This window comes from Vanellus vanellus (genome assembly GCF_965231255.1).
Source record: "Vanellus vanellus genome assembly, chromosome: 13".
NCBI lineage: Eukaryota > Metazoa > Chordata > Aves > Charadriiformes > Charadriidae > Vanellus > Vanellus vanellus.
The window spans coordinates 21,390,719-21,407,101 of record NC_138918.1 but is presented as its reverse complement, the minus strand read 5'-3'; the positions used below and the strand labels follow the sequence as shown (position 1 = coordinate 21,407,101).

Sequence of the window (16,383 nt, the reverse complement as noted above, 5' to 3'; positions counted from 1 at the left end):
AGGTGACAATGAACACCAGTCGAAGAGAAAATAAACCGTCTTCGAGAAGAAGTAAAAGGAGGGGGGTGGGGTGGTTTTATTTTTTTAAAGGGGGGATTTTTCTGACCGTTTTAACCGAAGAAGAAAATTCAGGCTTCAAAATCAGTTGTAATTAGTGAAAAGCACTGTGTTTAAGAAAAACTGGCAGAAGAGTGCTCTACGAAGAAGGTGGGGAGAATCATATTAACATCTCCTGAACCAGTGACCTGAAAATGCTGGGGATAAGCTTTGTTTCGGCAACAAAGTAAGAGAGAGAACTGAATTGCACGGAATGGAAAATGGTAGAGATGAAGCAAACCAGAGTGATTTCCAGAGAACCGTAAGAGGCAATTCGTGCAGAGGGCCACATGATGCCGCTCTGACCTAATAAACGTATGATAAAAGCGGGGGAAGGGCGGGGAAAGACCTTCCGGTGCATATCAAAAAAGAACGCAGAGGAGAAAAAGAGCAGCAGAGAGGAGGATGTGCAGCCCCTGAGAAAGGGTTACTGTACGGCGCACAGCAGAAACCTTCTCTATAAAAAGCTCTGTAAAGTCACAGTGGGAAGAAGAAGAAATCGCTGACTGCGATGGGCGTTTGTGGACAACCGCGGAAGCGTTGGGGTGCGGTGTTGCGTGTGCTGTTGGTGCAGGCGGCGTGGGCGCTGGTGGTCGGTCAGGTGCGGTACTCGGTGGCGGAGGAAGGCAAGGCCGGGACGGTGGTGGGTCGCCTGGCGCAGGACCTGGGCCTGGAGGCGGGCGAGGCGGAGTGGCGTCGGCTGCGGCTGGTGTCGGCGGGCCGGCGGGCGAGCGTGGAGGTGAGCGGGGCGAGCGGGGCGCTGGTGGTGAGCTCGCGGCTGGACCGGGAGGAGCTGTGCGGGAAGAGCGCGCCGTGCGCGCTGCGGCTGGAGGTGCTGGTGGAGCGGCCGCTGCGCGTCTTCCACGTGGAGCTGGAGGTGACCGACATCAACGACAACGCCCCACTATTCCGCGTGAATGAAGAAGCCTTTAGCATCGCGGAACTGTCGCTGCCGGGGTCCCGTTTCCCGCTGGAGGGCGCGTCGGATGCCGATATCGGAGCGAACGCGCAGCTCTCCTATACACTCAGCCACAGCGAGCACTTCACTCTTGATCATCAGAGTAATAACGACCAGACCGCGTCTTTGGCTCTTGTTCTGACGAAACTGCTAGACCGTGAGACGATGCCTGTGCATCGGCTGGTGTTGACGGCGAGTGACGGTGGCCGGCCGTCGCTTTCGGGCGCAATGGAGGTGTTGATATCTGTGCTGGACGCGAACGACAATGCACCCCAGTTCAACCAATCGATTTACAATGTGAAAATCTTAGAGGGTTCAGAGCCCGGGACTCTTTTAATCACGCTTAATGCCACCGATTTGGACGAAGGGATCAATAGCGATATTATATACTTATTTAGTAGACATGTCACTGAAGAAGTTAAAGAAATGTTCACTATTGACGAGAAAAAAGGAGAAATTAGACTTCAAGGAAAATTAGACTACGAAGAAATGGATAGTTACGAGATCGCTGTAGAAGCAAGAGACAAAGGGTCCCCTCCGTTATCGGGCCACTGCAAGGTGGTGTTGGAAGTGTTGGACGTGAACGACAACGCGCCGGAGGTGCGGGTGACGTCGCTGTCGGTGCCGGTGCCGGAGGACGCGTCGTTGGGGACGGTGGTGGCGCTGCTGAGCGTGTCGGACCGGGACTCGGGGTCGAACGGCCGCGTGCGGGTCGCGGTGTGGCCGCCGGTGCCGTTCGGGCTGGTGTCGACGTTCGCGGGGTCGTACTCGCTGGTGCTGCGTGAGGCGCTGGACCGGGAGCGTGTGTCGGAGTACGAGGTGGAGGTGCGGGCGGAGGACGGCGGGTCGCCGCCGCTGCGCGCCAGCCGCGGGGTGCGCGTGCCGGTGTCGGACGTGAACGACAACGCGCCGTCGTTCGCGCAGGCCGTGTACACGGTGCTGGTGCGGGAGAACAACGCGGCGGGCGCGGAGCTGGCGGTGCTGCGTGCGCGGGACGCGGACGAGGCGGGCAACGGTCGCGTGAGCTACTCGCTGTGGGAGGGCGGGGCGGGCGGGGCGGCGTCGGTCGTGGGGTGGCGGTCGTGGTCGAGGTACGTGTCGGTGGACGCGGAGAGCGGTCGCCTGTGGGCGCTGCAGCCGCTGGACTACGAGGAGGTGCAGGTGCTGGAGCTGGAGGTGCGGGCGGTGGACGCGGGGGAGCCGGCGCTGTGCGGCAACGCGACGGTGCAGGTGTTCGTGGTGGACGAGAACGACAACGCGCCGTCGCTGCTGCCGTCGGCGGGCGTCGGTGCGTCGCCGGAGGCGTCGCCGGGTCCGGGCTCGGGGTCGCTGTGGGCGTGGGCGTCGTGGGGGGCGCCGGCGGGGCAGGTGGTGGCGAAGATCCGTGCGGTGGACGCGGACTCGGGCTACAACGCGTGGCTGCGGTACGAGCTGTGGGAGCCGCGGGGGAAGGGCGCGTTCCGCGTGGGGCTGTACAGCGGCGAGGTGAGCACGGCGCGGGCGCTGGAGGAGGCGGACGGCCCGCGGCAGAGGCTGGTGATCGTGGTGCGGGACCACGGGGAGCCGTCGCGCTCGGCCACGGCCACGCTGAGCGTGTCGCTGGTGGAGGGCGGCGAGGCGGCGCTGGCGGCGGCGGGCTCGTCGGGGCCGGGGCTGCGTCCGGCGTCGGGCGCGGAGGGCGTCGGGCCGGCGTCGGTGTCGTCGTCGTCGTCGACGAACGTGTGGCTGGTGGTGGGCATCTGCGCGGTGTCGAGCGTGTTGGTGCTGGCGGTGGTGCTGTACGTGGCGTCGCGGTGGTCGCCGCGGGCGGCCGTGCTGTCGGGGCCCGGGCCGGCGACGCTGGTGTGCGCCAGCGAAGTGGGGAGCTGGTCGTACTCGCAGCGGCAGAGCCGGAGCCTGTGCGTGGCGGAGGGCGCGGGCAAGAGCGACCTGATGGTTTTCAGCCCCAACTTGCCGCCGCCGGCCGGCCCCGCGGCGAAGGAGACGCAGCCGGAGCCGCCCGCCGTCCTGGACACGGTGAGTGGCCCTCCCTTTCTCGCCTCTCGCCCCATCCCCCGCCGCCCCTTCCCCCTTTCTGTCCTTCCGGCCCGTGCCCTGGTCAGGCGCTGGTGTGAGCCGTGCTTAGCCCGAGGGCGGTGGGTGCTTGTCGGGTGCTTAAGGATGTGAATGGGACCTTTGCATTTGCTTTCGCGTCCTTTTCCGGCTCTCCCGACTCTTGCTGTAGGGGAAAATAAAGGTAGTGCCCCGCCCCGCAGCAGTTACTGTCCGCAGGTGATGTTTGCTGTGGTGAGTGTGAGTTGTTCTCCCGTAGAGTAAAATCTCTTCCGATTGTGATGAGAGGTGCCACGACATCATCTTGCTGGAGGAGTGCAAGACATGCAGTGTGAGGTGGTGACTGTCCCCCAGGCATTATTTAGTGGCTTCTTACGGTTGCTGAGCGCTGACCGTGCTGGTATTAGATGTGGTTTCTTCTGTCCTCTTTCATTCTCCTCTGTAATAAGAGTTTGGACAATGGGGATTTCTCATGGTTTTTCTCTTCCTATGGCGTAATTTCTCCATTTTGTTTTGCTCATTGGAGTCGGTATGAACGGTGGGAGGGCGTTGTGGACTTTTCCTCTGATCTTTTTGTAACCATGGTTAGTCGTATCAAGTATTTAGGCAGAGGAGTATGATGCAAGGTGTTAGAAACAGGAACTTTCTTTTTCTTCTCCCACTCTGCTACCCGGGCTGTGAACCTGCGTTCCTGGCTGTGCTGGTGGCTGATGTACACTGACCTGTTTTCATATTCTTTTAATAGTTGCGTTAGTAGCAATATCGTCACATGTTCCCTGGAAATTCTGTTCTGAACAAAAAGAAAAACCCTCTCAAGGAAATTGTGATGCCCAGTAGATATCTTCTGCTAGATTGGTGTTCTAGTCAACATGTGGGTTGTTCTCTGTCAGAGCATGAAATCAATGCCTGTTGCCATTAGAGTTGTTTCGACGTGACATCTGCAAAGAGTATTGTTCTCAGGACTGTACCATTTCCCTCTGAAATTGGTGAAGCTCTGCCAAACGTGATGGGTCAGCAGCAGAGACTCTCCTATCACTGTGTATGTGATACCATCTGTATGTTTTTTATGGTGCTGTAATTGATGGGAAGGGTGTGCAAAAGTGGGACTGAGAGTTGAGGTGGCAAAGGGAAGTGTGGCATGTTGCGGAGGTGAATGTGGCAGTGAGACTGAGTAGGGCCTGGGCATGTCCTGATGGGAAGGGTGACCTTGAGCAGCGGGACAACTTCTCTGCTGCGGGAATTGGATATCCTTTGGAAAGACCACACTCCATGTCATAATAAATCAAGGATGGGAGATGATGTGCTTGCCTTGAGAGCATATGTTGCAGAGTGGGGAATGGAGGATGCCTAGAGGAATGCTTGAGTCAGAATAGGCATGGAGTGTTGCTGCCGAGGATTCTTTTCCAGGGTCCAAGGTGTCTGGAGTTGGAAGCCTTATGGATCTTGAGATAGATAGATAGTATTGCAAAGCTCACGATGTCCTTTGAGGTTATGAATGTCTCCCACTAGAGTCAGTCCCTTGTGCTCCTGCCTGCCTGACGCAGGCAATGCATTGGTAAGAGGGGTGAAATGCGGAATGCTGAATACTGAAAATCTTTTCACTGCTGTTTCGGGAAAGATGTTGTGGATGGATAGTTCTGCAATCTACTCTTGTGTTATGGTGGACATCTATACCAGTTTCCACAGCCATTGATGTTGCCATGAAGCAATAAAGTAATAAATTTCCCTTCCCCCTTGTGGTGCTTGTGTCCCGTCGCCTGGGCAAGGCTGCGGCGGGATCTGTGGTGCTCCCTCGGGGCCCGAGGGTGGTGGGTGCTTGTCGGGTGCTTAAGGACGTGAATGGGACCTATGAATGGGACCATCTGCCTTCGCGTCCTTGTTGGAGCCCCCACCTCTTGCTGTGAGGGAAAATTGACGGTGTTGCCGAACCCCGCATCAGTAGTTATTGCCCATCGCGATGATAGGTGCCACGATGTCAGCTTTGCAGACGCTCTGTCTTTACTGGTGTGTAGAGTTTCCACCCGAGCTTGCTGGAGGACGACAAGACATGAAATGTGTGGTGGTGACAGTTCCCCAGCCATTATTTAGTGCCTTACCTTTGCTGAGTGCTGAGCGTACTGGTGGTGGCTGTGGTTTCTTGTCGAATACTCTGTCCTACTCCTCTTTGATTGTGTTCTGCAAGAGACGCGGCGGCATTTTGTTCGACCTACCAGCGTCATTGTGAAAGTAGGGAAGGTGATGCCGACTTGTCCTATGCTCTTACCAAGTGTGTTTTAACCATAGTTGGTAGTAGAAAGTGTTGAGGGAGAGGAGTGTCAGCCAACGAAGTAGGTGTCAGGAACATGAATTGTCCTTTTTTTTTTTTTTCTTTTCTTCCTCTTTCCTCCTTCCTCTAGATTTGTTGATCTCTCGTTTCTGGCCAGAGAGTGATTTGACATATGCTGGCCTGTTGTGATGTTTTTCTACTATTTGACTCAGCAGCTACACACTTAGAGAAGCCATGGAAATCTTCGTTGCAGAAACAAACAAACAAAGAATAAAAGACAACAAAAAGAACCTGAAATGCAAATAAGCTGAATAAAATAAAACCTCCCAACCCAACACAGAGAAAATTCTTTTGCACACTCGCTACCATCTGTTTCAATGAGGTGCTCATGAATGGTTGGGTTGTTCTCTCAGAGCATGAGATCAATGCCAATGCCATTTAGAGCTCACCTGACAGCACCTTTAGAAAGACTATTGCTCCCAGGTCTGCCCCATTTTCATGTGAGGCAGCTGAATCACTGTCAAATGTGAAGGGTCAGCAGCAAAGAGTCTGCTGGACAGCATGTATATGATATCACCTGTCTATTTTTTAAGGTGGTGTTATTGATGGGAAGGGTGTCCGAAGTTGGGTTGAGCATTGAGGTGGGAAAGTGGCATGTCACGGAGGTGAATATGGCAATGGGACTGAGTAGGGCCTGGGCGTTTGCTGATGTGACTGGTGACCGTGAGCAGTGGGAAGACGTGTGTGAGGGGAGTGGAAATCCTTAGGAAGATCATGGGCCATGTCCTAAGAAGACAAGAATGGGAGATGATGTGCTTGTCTTGAGAAGGCATGTCCCAGAATGGGGAATGGAGGATGCCTAGAGGAAAGCATGAGGCAGAATGGTGACAGCGCGTTCCTGCCCAGGATTCTGTTCCCAGGCTCCAAGGTGTCTGGAGTTGGAGGCCTTCTGGGTCTTGATGTTGTACATGGTACTGAAATGCTCACAATGTGTTTTGAGAGTATGAGTATCTGCCAGCAGAGACAGCCCCTTGTGCTGCTGCCTGCCTGACGTAGGCAATGTGTTGGTAAGGGGGGGTGACAGGCAGACTGCTGTATACTCTCTGATGGAATTTTTGCTTCTTGTTTTGGGAAAGGTGTTGTGGGAGGGCAGCACTTCAATCTGCTGTCCTTGTGTAGTGGTGGGCATCTATATCGCTTTCCACAGTCGTTGGTATTGCCATGAAGATTCCTTGCTCCTGCTCAGGCAGGATTTTTAGACGGCACAAGAGAAGGTGGGTATAATCTTTTGCTCCTGAATTCCCATGCTTTTGTGCTTGTGCAGTTTGCACCTGTAGAGATGCTGTGTCCTATTACATGTGGCTCGCTCTGATACGTGCACTTGCACGCCAAACCCATTCAGAGCAGCCCAGCTCTGGTTTTCTACGGCACAGATTTTCCCACCCAGTTGATATCATAAGCCTGCTTTCACTTTGGCATTTGGTGTGGTTCTATTGAAGAATAAAATCCATGTGGAGTGGGATCAGTGCTGTCAGAGCTTTAATCATGGAATCTAAGAACCTTTTTGTGCAGGTCGGTGGTGTTTCCACCTGAAATTGCTGAAAAGCAGTCATTGCTGGAGCAGGCCACCACCTCTTGCTTTGGAGGAAAAATAAATAAAGGTATTGCTGCACCCCACAGCTATCACAGTCCACACTAGCTACCATCCAGTGCAGTGCTGGGCTCATTAACATTCAGGCTGTTCTCTCACAGAAGGAAATCTGTGCGCATTGCCGTAAGAGCTATCCTAACACCATCTTTGCAAATAGATGTGTAACATTTCAGATGTGTTACAGAGCTCCCAGGTGTGTAACTTTTTTATTTGAGATAGCTGAAGCGTTGCAAAACATGAAGGGTCAACTACAGAGAGTTTGTTGAACACACTGTATATGATACCATCTGTATGGGTTTTTTTGTGGTGGTCTTATTGACGGGGAACGGTTGTGGACTTGTGTTCCTGGCCAGAGAAGTGGCGTGATGTGGTTTCAAAATTTGTATCAGCAGCCACACCATTATGGAAGACCCAGAAATCTTCTTTTTAACACAAAAACCTCGACCAACCAAGAAACCACTCCCCTGATAACAAAACCCCAACCCCAAATTCTCCTGCAGAATCAATATCATCCATTGCATTGGGGTGCTTGTCAGTGTTTGGTTTGTTCTCTCCCAGCATGAAATGAATGCCATTGTCATTTAGAGCTGTACCAACATCACCTTTAGAAAGAGTATTCTGCTGGACATGGTCTATATGAAAACATCTGTATGTTTATTTTATGGTGCTGTCATTTCTGGGAGTGGTCTACAAAAGCTGGAGTGAGTCCTGGCGTGGAAAAGGAAACTTTCCACAACATGTGGCGTGTTGCAGAGGTAAATGTGTCAGTGAGGTCTGGCCATCTCTTGGTGTGAAGGGTGACCTTGAACAGTGGGAAGACTTGTCTGAATTGGAAATCATAGGGAAGATAATGGGCCATGTTATAAGGCAATAGTGGGAGATGATCTCTTTGTCTTGAGAAGACATGTCCCAGAGTGGGGAATTAAGGAAGCATGATGCAGGAAGGGCACGGAGTGTTCCTGCCCAGGATGCTTTCCCCAGCTCCCAAGGTGTCTGACGTTAGAGCCCGTCTGTGTCTTGAGATAGTGTGTGGTATTGAAATGCCCACAATTTCATTTGAGTTTATGAAGATCTCCCAGCATAGACAGTCCCTTGCGCTGCTGCCTGCCTGATGTAGGCAGTGCATCGGTATAGAGGGGATGACATGCAAACTGCTGAATGTTTTCTGATGAAGCTTTTTGGTCCTCTTTCGGGAAATGTGTTGTGGGAGTGCAGCATTTCGATCTGCTGTCCTTGTGTTGTGGTGGGTGTCTGTAGTAGCTTCCATAGCCATTGGTGTTGGTAGTCCATTTGTCCTCCTCAGGCAGGATTTTTAAGGGCACGTGAGGAGGTGGGTGTAATTTTTGTGTACTTGACTTCCCCTACTTGTGCAGTTGCAAATTTAGCCTCTTAGAGGTGGTCTGCCTGTTGTCACACATGGCTCATTCTGATGTCTGGGACGTACACACCAACCTCTGTGCAGGTGCCCAGCTCTGGTTTTCTCTGGTACAAATTCTCCCACCCAATTGATGTCGTGAGTGCGCTTGTGCTTCAGCATTTGTTGTGGTTCTCTCAAAGAATAAAATCTCTGTGTACTGGGGTCAGAGCTGTCAGAACTCTAATCACAGAACCCTTAAGAACTCATTTTTTATGTGCTGCTCTGTGGTGTTTGAACTTGAGATTGCTGAAAAGGCACAAAGGATTCAGGGTGCAGTTTATGCGGCTGGGAAGAGTCTGCCAGACACGGTGTGGCTTTGCAGACTTCCACATGTTCTTTGTTCCAATCACGAGGGAAGGTGAGGATGTGGAAGGGCCTCGGTCATGCTTAGGGTGGGATTTGTGATCTTGTGGCGGTGATCCTGTGAGTGGCACCAGGTAGGGCCTGGGCATGTGGAACTGGGAGGGTGACCTTGAGTGGGGAAGAATGTTGCCTGAGGGAAATGGAAATGCTGGGTAGAACACACTCAGAGCCTTTGGGGAGGGACTGGAGAATGTCTGCTTAGGTGGAGATCCCATTTCCCAGGACAGGAGACAGAGGATGGTAGTAGAAAACCTCAAGAAGGGGCTCTGCACACAGTGCTACTTGCCCAGGATCTTCTCAGGACCTTTGGAAGTTCTGCACATCCTTGTGCCCTGTTCTCTTCTTGTGTTTCAGTACAGTGGAATGGGATTCTTTGGTTTTGTTCTCTCCTTTTACCAAAACCTCCCACCCTTTTGTTTTTCCATCTCTCGCATTGGCAATGTGTTGGTAACAGCGGATGAGATGAGATGAGATGAGATGAGATGAGATGAGATGAGATGAGATGAGATGAGATGAGATGAGGAGATGGTGAATTTGGGCAGCTGTCAGGTTTCAGACGTCCAGGTAATTTTCTGTCAGTTGTGAAGATGGCTTTTCCACTCTCCTGAGGTTGATGTTGAGAGAATGTTCTTAGTATTCAGGTGTCCCTTCTGAAAGCCCTGTGACAGAACAGCATAAGGGAGCACAGCACATTGTCCAGTGACTTCAAGGCTTTTGCAGAATGTGCGTCATTTTTTTTCTATCCATCTTCCCCAGAAATCTCTGATAACATTAAAAGAAAATGTCCCTTAGAACCAATTCCCCTCCCCTGAAAACATTTCTTTTCTGAAGAAGCAACCGGTGATGCTACAGGTAAGTGGCTCCTACCTAAAGAAGATGTGTTTGAGAGACGGATGCACTTTTGTTCCTGTTTAGTCATGCTGTCTTCATGTTGGGTCGATGGAATGTAGCCTGGATTGCAAGTTGGACTCTATGATCTTTATGGGTCCCTTGCAGCTTGAGATATTCTATGACTGGACCAGCAAATCCTCGCTGACTGCTCACATTCCTTTCTTGGTACTTGCAGGCACAGCATGAGCAGTTGGCGGCAGGCATGGAGGAGGGACGGTAATGCATTTCTCTGAGTGGATGTGCTGGGCATTGAGGGGCTGTTCTCAGTGAAAATGCCATGGTGTTTCCTTCATGGCTTTTGACATGTGGCTCATGCTGCTGAGTGAAAGGTAGTCGATGGAGACTGATGCCCCTGGGTGAGGAGGTTCTTGCTGTGTTGCTGTGGCAGTGCAGGCCTGCCTGAGAGGGGAAGGGAGAGCCCGCAATTCATTATGCAGGTGGAAAATGAGTCAGTGTCCTGGTTCCGGCAGGGATGGGGTTAATTTCCCCAAGGAGCCGGCAGGTGAGGCAGGTATTCCATACCACGTGACCCATGCCGGGGATATAAGAGGAGCTTGCCGGGGGGGGGGGCAGTCGGTACTTGTGCGTGGATGCGGTGGTATGGGTCTGGTCGGTGTGTGGCGGTACTCTAACTGCGTCTTTACGTCTCTTTATCAGTGTTACTGTTTTTTCTCTTCCCTTTTGCTGTTCTGTTGAAACTGCACCATCTCGACCCAGGAGTTTTGCCTTTTTCTGCCGATTTCTCCCACAGCTGGGGGAGTCGATTGAGCAGCTCTGTGGTTCTTTGCTTCTGGTTAAGGCCAAACCACACCAGCCAGGAAGAACAGCTCTTCATCGAGGTGTGTGAAGAGTGCTTGGGAGCTGTGGTTGCTCTGTGCTTTTTAAGCCTTCATGGAGGGTTGTGGTGTAGACATTTAGAAAACTTTTTGGTAAAGGGGAAAGGAAAAGTAGAAATATGGAAGCAGAAGATGGGGAGGGGAAGAAAGGTAGTGCGAGGTGTGAAAGAAAAAGGAAGTGCAGGAAGAGAAGGAAAAGAGAGAAGAACGGAAGATGAAGGGAAGAGAAAGAAGGAGGGGGCACTCTATGCAAGTAAAAAGCAATCAAGGAAGGAAAAAAAAGAGAGAAAGACGATGAAGGAAGAGATGATAGAGCAGATGACCAGCATGCACCGACGTTATTTCTACACGCTGACTGGAGTAGAGGACCTCAATATGCTCGGTACAGTACTCGGGGACCCTCTGCAAGGAAGAGGGATGAGAGTGTTCACGTACAGCCGCGTCCATGCTCCATGGCGAGAATGATGTAACCATATCAAAACCGTTATGTGAGAAGAGACAAGGGGAAGCAAAGAGGGAAGAAGAAGAGTTGGTGAGGGACAGACAGGGAAAAAACGAGAAGGAGAAAGGGGAGGTTAAAGAGAAAGAAGAATGGATAGAAAGAAGGTAAAGAAAGGACAAAACGTTAAACGGATTAACGAGCATGAGCCAACGTACACAGAAACGGGGGTGGCGGGGGGATGTGCAGAGACAAGAAAAGGAAAAAGAGAAAGAAGCAAGCAATAAAGGAAGGAAGCTGAGAAAGAAGAGAAAGCAAGAGACAATAGAGGAGATGACCAGGGTGCACCGACATCATCTCTAGACGCTGAACGGAGCTGGTCGCTAACAGGCCCACCTTGGTTAGTGTCCCGCGCTGGGGCGCTGATGCCCCGTAATTAGCGCTAAAGGCTCCGACTTTGATGGTATCCGCCGCAGCGCCGAAGGCGACTGGGGATGTGCCAGCGGGTGTAAAGAGGAGGCGAGGATGGAAAGGGTAAGGAAAGGAGAGTAAAAATTAGGGCAGGGCTAGGCAAAAACGGAAAGCAGAAGGAGGAGATGAAAGAAAAGGAAGAGAAAAAGTAACAAAGAGAAGGGAAAAAATAGGAAAGAAAGGAAGCACGAGACAAACGAATAAAAAGAATGGACAGAAGCAAGGACAAGTAAAAACGGAAGGCAAAGTAAGAAAGTAAGACGAAGAAGGGAAGAACAAAGAAGAAAAAAAAAAAAAAAAAGGACGAAGGAAAATGAAGAGGAGAACGGAAGGGAGAGAGGAAAGAGGAGATGTCCAGCCCGGTTCCGGAGTCCCAGTCGGTCTTGGGGAGCGTGTGCAGCGGCGGCGGAGCAGCACACGGTGTCGCTGCAGGCTCAGAAACGGCGGCGGAGCGGCGAGGCGGCTCCGCCCCGGTGCGGCGGAGAGCCCGGCTGTGAGCGCGGGGGGGCGGCGCGGGGCGGGCAGGAGAGGCGGTGCGTTCGGTCGGCGGCGGGGAGCCGTGCGGGGCCCGGGCGGGTGCCGGCAGCGGCGGCGGCGATGGGCGTGTGTTGGGGTGCGGTGTTGCGTGTGCTGTTGGTGCAGGCGGCGTGGGCGTTGGCGGTCGGTCAGGTGCGGTACTCGGTGGCGGAGGAAGGCAAGGCCGGGACGGTGGTGGGTCGCCTGGCGCAGGACCTGGGCCTGGAGGCGGGCGAGGCGGAGTGGCGTCGGCTGCGGCTGGTGTCGGCGGGCCGGCGGGCGAGCGTGGAGGTGAGCGGGGCGAGCGGGGCGCTGGTGGTGAGCTCGCGGCTGGACCGGGAGGAGCTGTGCGGGAAGAGCGCGCCGTGCGCGCTGCGGCTGGAGGTGCTGGTGGAGCGGCCGCTGCGCGTCTTCCACGTGGAGCTGGAGGTGACCGACATCAACGACAACGCTCCGCTCTTCCCCGCCGCCCGGAAAAACCTCAGCATCGCGGAATCGTCGCTGCCGGGGTCCCGTTTCCCGCTGGAGGGCGCGTCGGATGCCGATATCGGAGCGAACGCACAGGTCTCCTACACACTGAGCCCCGGCGAGTATTTCGGTTTAGATTTACAGCGGAGTGAAGAATATCGAGAATCCCTATTTCTGGTGCTGACGAAACCTCTGGACCGTGAGACGATGCCTGTGCACCGGTTGGTGTTGACGGCGAGTGACGGTGGCCGGCCGTCGCTGTCGGGGACGATGGAGGTGTTGGTCTCGGTGCTGGACGCGAATGACAACGCGCCCCAGTTCAACCAGTCGGTGTATAAAGTGCAGCTGCCGGAGAGCGCTGCAGAGGGGACACTGGTGTTGCGGGTTAACGCCACGGATCCGGACGTGGGAAACAATGCCGAAATGAAGTTCACTGCGATCAATACTTTCCCCGAGAAGGGATTAAACCTTTTCCATTTAAATCCGACGACGGGTGAAATTCATCTGACGGGCGCTCTAGACTTTGAGGACGTCCGTTCATACGAGATTCAAATCGAAGCGACAGATGAGGGGACACCCCCGCTATCGGGTCACTGCAAGGTGGTGTTGGAGGTGTTGGACGTGAACGACAACGCGCCGGAGGTGCGGGTGACGTCGCTGTCGGTGCCGGTGCCGGAGGACGCGTCGTTGGGGACGGTGGTGGCGCTGCTGAGCGTGTCGGACCGGGACTCGGGGTCGAACGGCCGCGTGCGGGTCGCGGTGTGGCCGCCGGTGCCGTTCGGGCTGGTGTCGACGTTCGCGGGGTCGTACTCGCTGGTGCTGCGTGAGGCGCTGGACCGGGAGCGTGTGTCGGAGTACGAGGTGGAGGTGCGGGCGGAGGACGGCGGGTCGCCGCCGCTGCGCGCCAGCCGCGGGGTGCGCGTGCCGGTGTCGGACGTGAACGACAACGCGCCGTCGTTCGCGCAGGCCGTGTACACGGTGCTGGTGCGGGAGAACAACGCGGCGGGCGCGGAGCTGGCGGTGCTGCGTGCGCGGGACGCGGACGAGGCGGGCAACGGTCGCGTGAGCTACTCGCTGTGGGAGGGCGGGGCGGGCGGGGCGGCGTCGGTCGTGGGGTGGCGGTCGTGGTCGAGGTACGTGTCGGTGGACGCGGAGAGCGGTCGCCTGTGGGCGCTGCAGCCGCTGGACTACGAGGAGGTGCAGGTGCTGGAGCTGGAGGTGCGGGCGGTGGACGCGGGGGAGCCGGCGCTGTGCGGCAACGCGACGGTGCAGGTGTTCGTGGTGGACGAGAACGACAACGCGCCGTCGCTGCTGCCGTCGGCGGGCGTCGGTGCGTCGCCGGAGGCGTCGCCGGGTCCGGGCTCGGGGTCGCTGTGGGCGTGGGCGTCGTGGGGGGCGCCGGCGGGGCAGGTGGTGGCGAAGATCCGTGCGGTGGACGCGGACTCGGGCTACAACGCGTGGCTGCGGTACGAGCTGTGGGAGCCGCGGGGGAAGGGCGCGTTCCGCGTGGGGCTGTACAGCGGCGAGGTGAGCACGGCGCGGGCGCTGGAGGAGGCGGACGGCCCGCGGCAGAGGCTGGTGATCGTGGTGCGGGACCACGGGGAGCCGTCGCGCTCGGCCACGGCCACGCTGAGCGTGTCGCTGGTGGAGGGCGGCGAGGCGGCGCTGGCGGCGGCGGGCTCGTCGGGGCCGGGGCTGCGTCCGGCGTCGGGCGCGGAGGGCGTCGGGCCGGCGTCGGTGTCGTCGTCGTCGTCGACGAACGTGTGGCTGGTGGTGGGCATCTGCGCGGTGTCGAGCGTGTTGGTGCTGGCGGTGGTGCTGTACGTGGCGTCGCGGTGGTCGCCGCGGGCGGCCGTGCTGTCGGGGCCCGGGCCGGCGACGCTGGTGTGCGCCAGCGAAGTGGGGAGCTGGTCGTACTCGCAGCGGCAGAGCCGGAGCCTGTGCGTGGCGGAGGGCGCGGGCAAGAGCGACCTGATGGTTTTCAGCCCCAACTTGCCGCCGCCGGCCGGCCCCGCGGCGAAGGAGACGCAGCCGGAGCCGCCCGCCGTCCTGGACACGGTGAGTGGCCCTCCCTTTCTCGCCTCTCGCCCCATCCCCCGCCGCCCCTTCCCCCTTTCTGTCCTTCCGTCCCGTGCCCTGGTCAGGCGCTGGTGTGAGCCGTGCTTAGCCCGAGGGCGGTGGGTGCTTGTCGGGTGCTTAAGGACGTGAATGGAACCATCTTCCTTCGGGTCCTTGTTGGATCCCGTCGGCTCTTTTTGTGGGGACAAAGTAACGGTCTTGCTGCACTCAGCATCTGTAGTTGCTGTCCGCAGGTGATGTTTGCTGTGGTGGGTGTGAGTTTTTCTCCCGTAGAATAAAATCACTGCCAATCGCGGTGAGAGGTGCCACGGTATCAGCTTTGCCGACGCTCTGTCTTTGCTGGTGTGTAGCTTCTCTAGCCGAGCTTTCTGAAGGTGTGCAAGACATGCAGTGTATGGTGGTAACAGTCCCGCTGGCACTATTTATTGCCTTTTTACCGTTCATGAGAGCAGACCGTGCTGGTATTAGACATAGTTTAATCTCTGTCCTCCTCTGTATGAGACTTTTGGACAATTTTCAGGGATTTATCTCTTCTTATGGTGTAATTTCTCCAATTTGTTTGCCTCACTGGAGTCATTGTGAATGTTGGGAAGGCGTTGTGGCCTTTTCTTCTGCTTTGGGTTTTTTGTTGTTGTTGTTGTTCCCCAGTATGTTGTAACCATATTTATTAGTATAAAGTGTTTAGTCAGAGAAGTATGACGCAAGATATTAGAAACAGGCACGTTCTTTTTCTTCTCCCACTCCCCTACCTGTGCTTTGAACCTGCATTGCTGGCCGGACTGGTGGCTTGATGTACGCTGACCTTTTTTCATATTCTTTTAATATTTGTTTTAGTAGCAACACCCTTACGAATTCCCTGGAAACTCTCTTATCAACAACAACAAAAAAATCCTCTCAAAGAAATTGTGCTACACAGTAGATATCATCTGGTATGTTGGTGTTGTCAACATGTGGGTTGGTCTCTGTCAGAGCATGAAATCAATGCCCGTTGCTATTAGAGTTGTCCCAACATGACCTCTGCAAAGAGTATTGTCCTCAGGTCTGTACCATTTCCCTCTCACATTGCTGAAGCACTGCTAGACATAAATGGTCAGCAGCAGAGACTCTGCTATCACCATGTTTTTTATGGCGCTCTCCTTGAAGGGTAAGCAGAGAAGTGGGATTGAGCGTTGAGGTGGGAAAGGCAACTGTGGCATGTCACAGAGGTGAATCTAGCATTGGGACTGAGTAGGGCCTAGCCATGTCCTGATATGACGGGAGACTGTGAGCCGTGGGAAGACTTGTCTGTGGGAACTGGATACCCTTGGGAAGACAATGGTCCATGTCATAATAAGTGAAGGATGGGAGATGATGTGCTTGTCTTGAGAATGCATGTTGTAGAGTGGGGAATGGAGGATGTGTAGAGGAAAGCATAAGGCAGGATGGGCACGGAGTGTTCTTTGCCAGGATTCTTTTCCAGGCTCCAAGGTGTTTGGAATTGGAGGCCTTATGGATCTTGAGATAGTTAGATGGTATTGCAACGCCCACAATGTGCTTTGAGGTTATGAGTATCTTACACCAGAGTCCATCCCTTCTGCTGCTGCGTGCCTGATGTAGGCGTTGTGTTGGTAAGAGGGGGTGACATGCAGAGTGCTGAATATTTTCTGATGAACCTTTTCACTGCTGTTTTGGGAAAGATGTGGGTGGATAGTGCTTCAATGTACTGTTCTTGTGTTTTGGTGGGCATCTATAGTAGCTTCCACAGCCATTGTTGTTGACATGGCAGTTTGTTGCTCATCCGCAGGCAAGATTTTAAGGCGATGTGATGAGATGGGTATAATCTTTGTGCAGTCGACTTCCCCTGCTTGTGCACTTGCACAGTCAGGCTCTGTACAGATGCT

At 54.6% G+C, this 16,383-nt stretch overlaps 2 protein-coding genes across 2 annotated transcripts; both read left to right on the top strand.

The window, feature by feature from the left end:
• Nucleotides 1-607: 607 nt before the first annotated feature.
• On the top strand, nucleotides 608-9,914 carry LOC309677451 (protocadherin alpha-2-like; the record flags this gene model as incomplete). Its single annotated transcript, XM_082490248.1, has 3 exons — nucleotides 608-3,151; nucleotides 3,366-3,437; nucleotides 9,870-9,914. 3 exons carry the CDS (start codon nucleotides 608-610, stop codon nucleotides 9,912-9,914), a joined length of 2,661 nt encoding a protein of 886 aa, XP_082346374.1.
• Nucleotides 9,915-10,398: 484 nt separating this feature from the next.
• LOC309677450 (protocadherin alpha-2-like) lies at nucleotides 10,399-15,651 on the top strand (the record flags this gene model as incomplete). Its single annotated transcript, XM_082490247.1, has 2 exons — nucleotides 10,399-14,576; nucleotides 15,647-15,651. The coding sequence occupies exons 1-2, from the start codon at nucleotides 12,038-12,040 to the stop codon at nucleotides 15,649-15,651; spliced, it is 2,544 nt and encodes an 847-aa protein (XP_082346373.1). The 5' UTR covers nucleotides 10,399-12,037.
• Nucleotides 15,652-16,383: the final 732 nt, after the last annotated feature.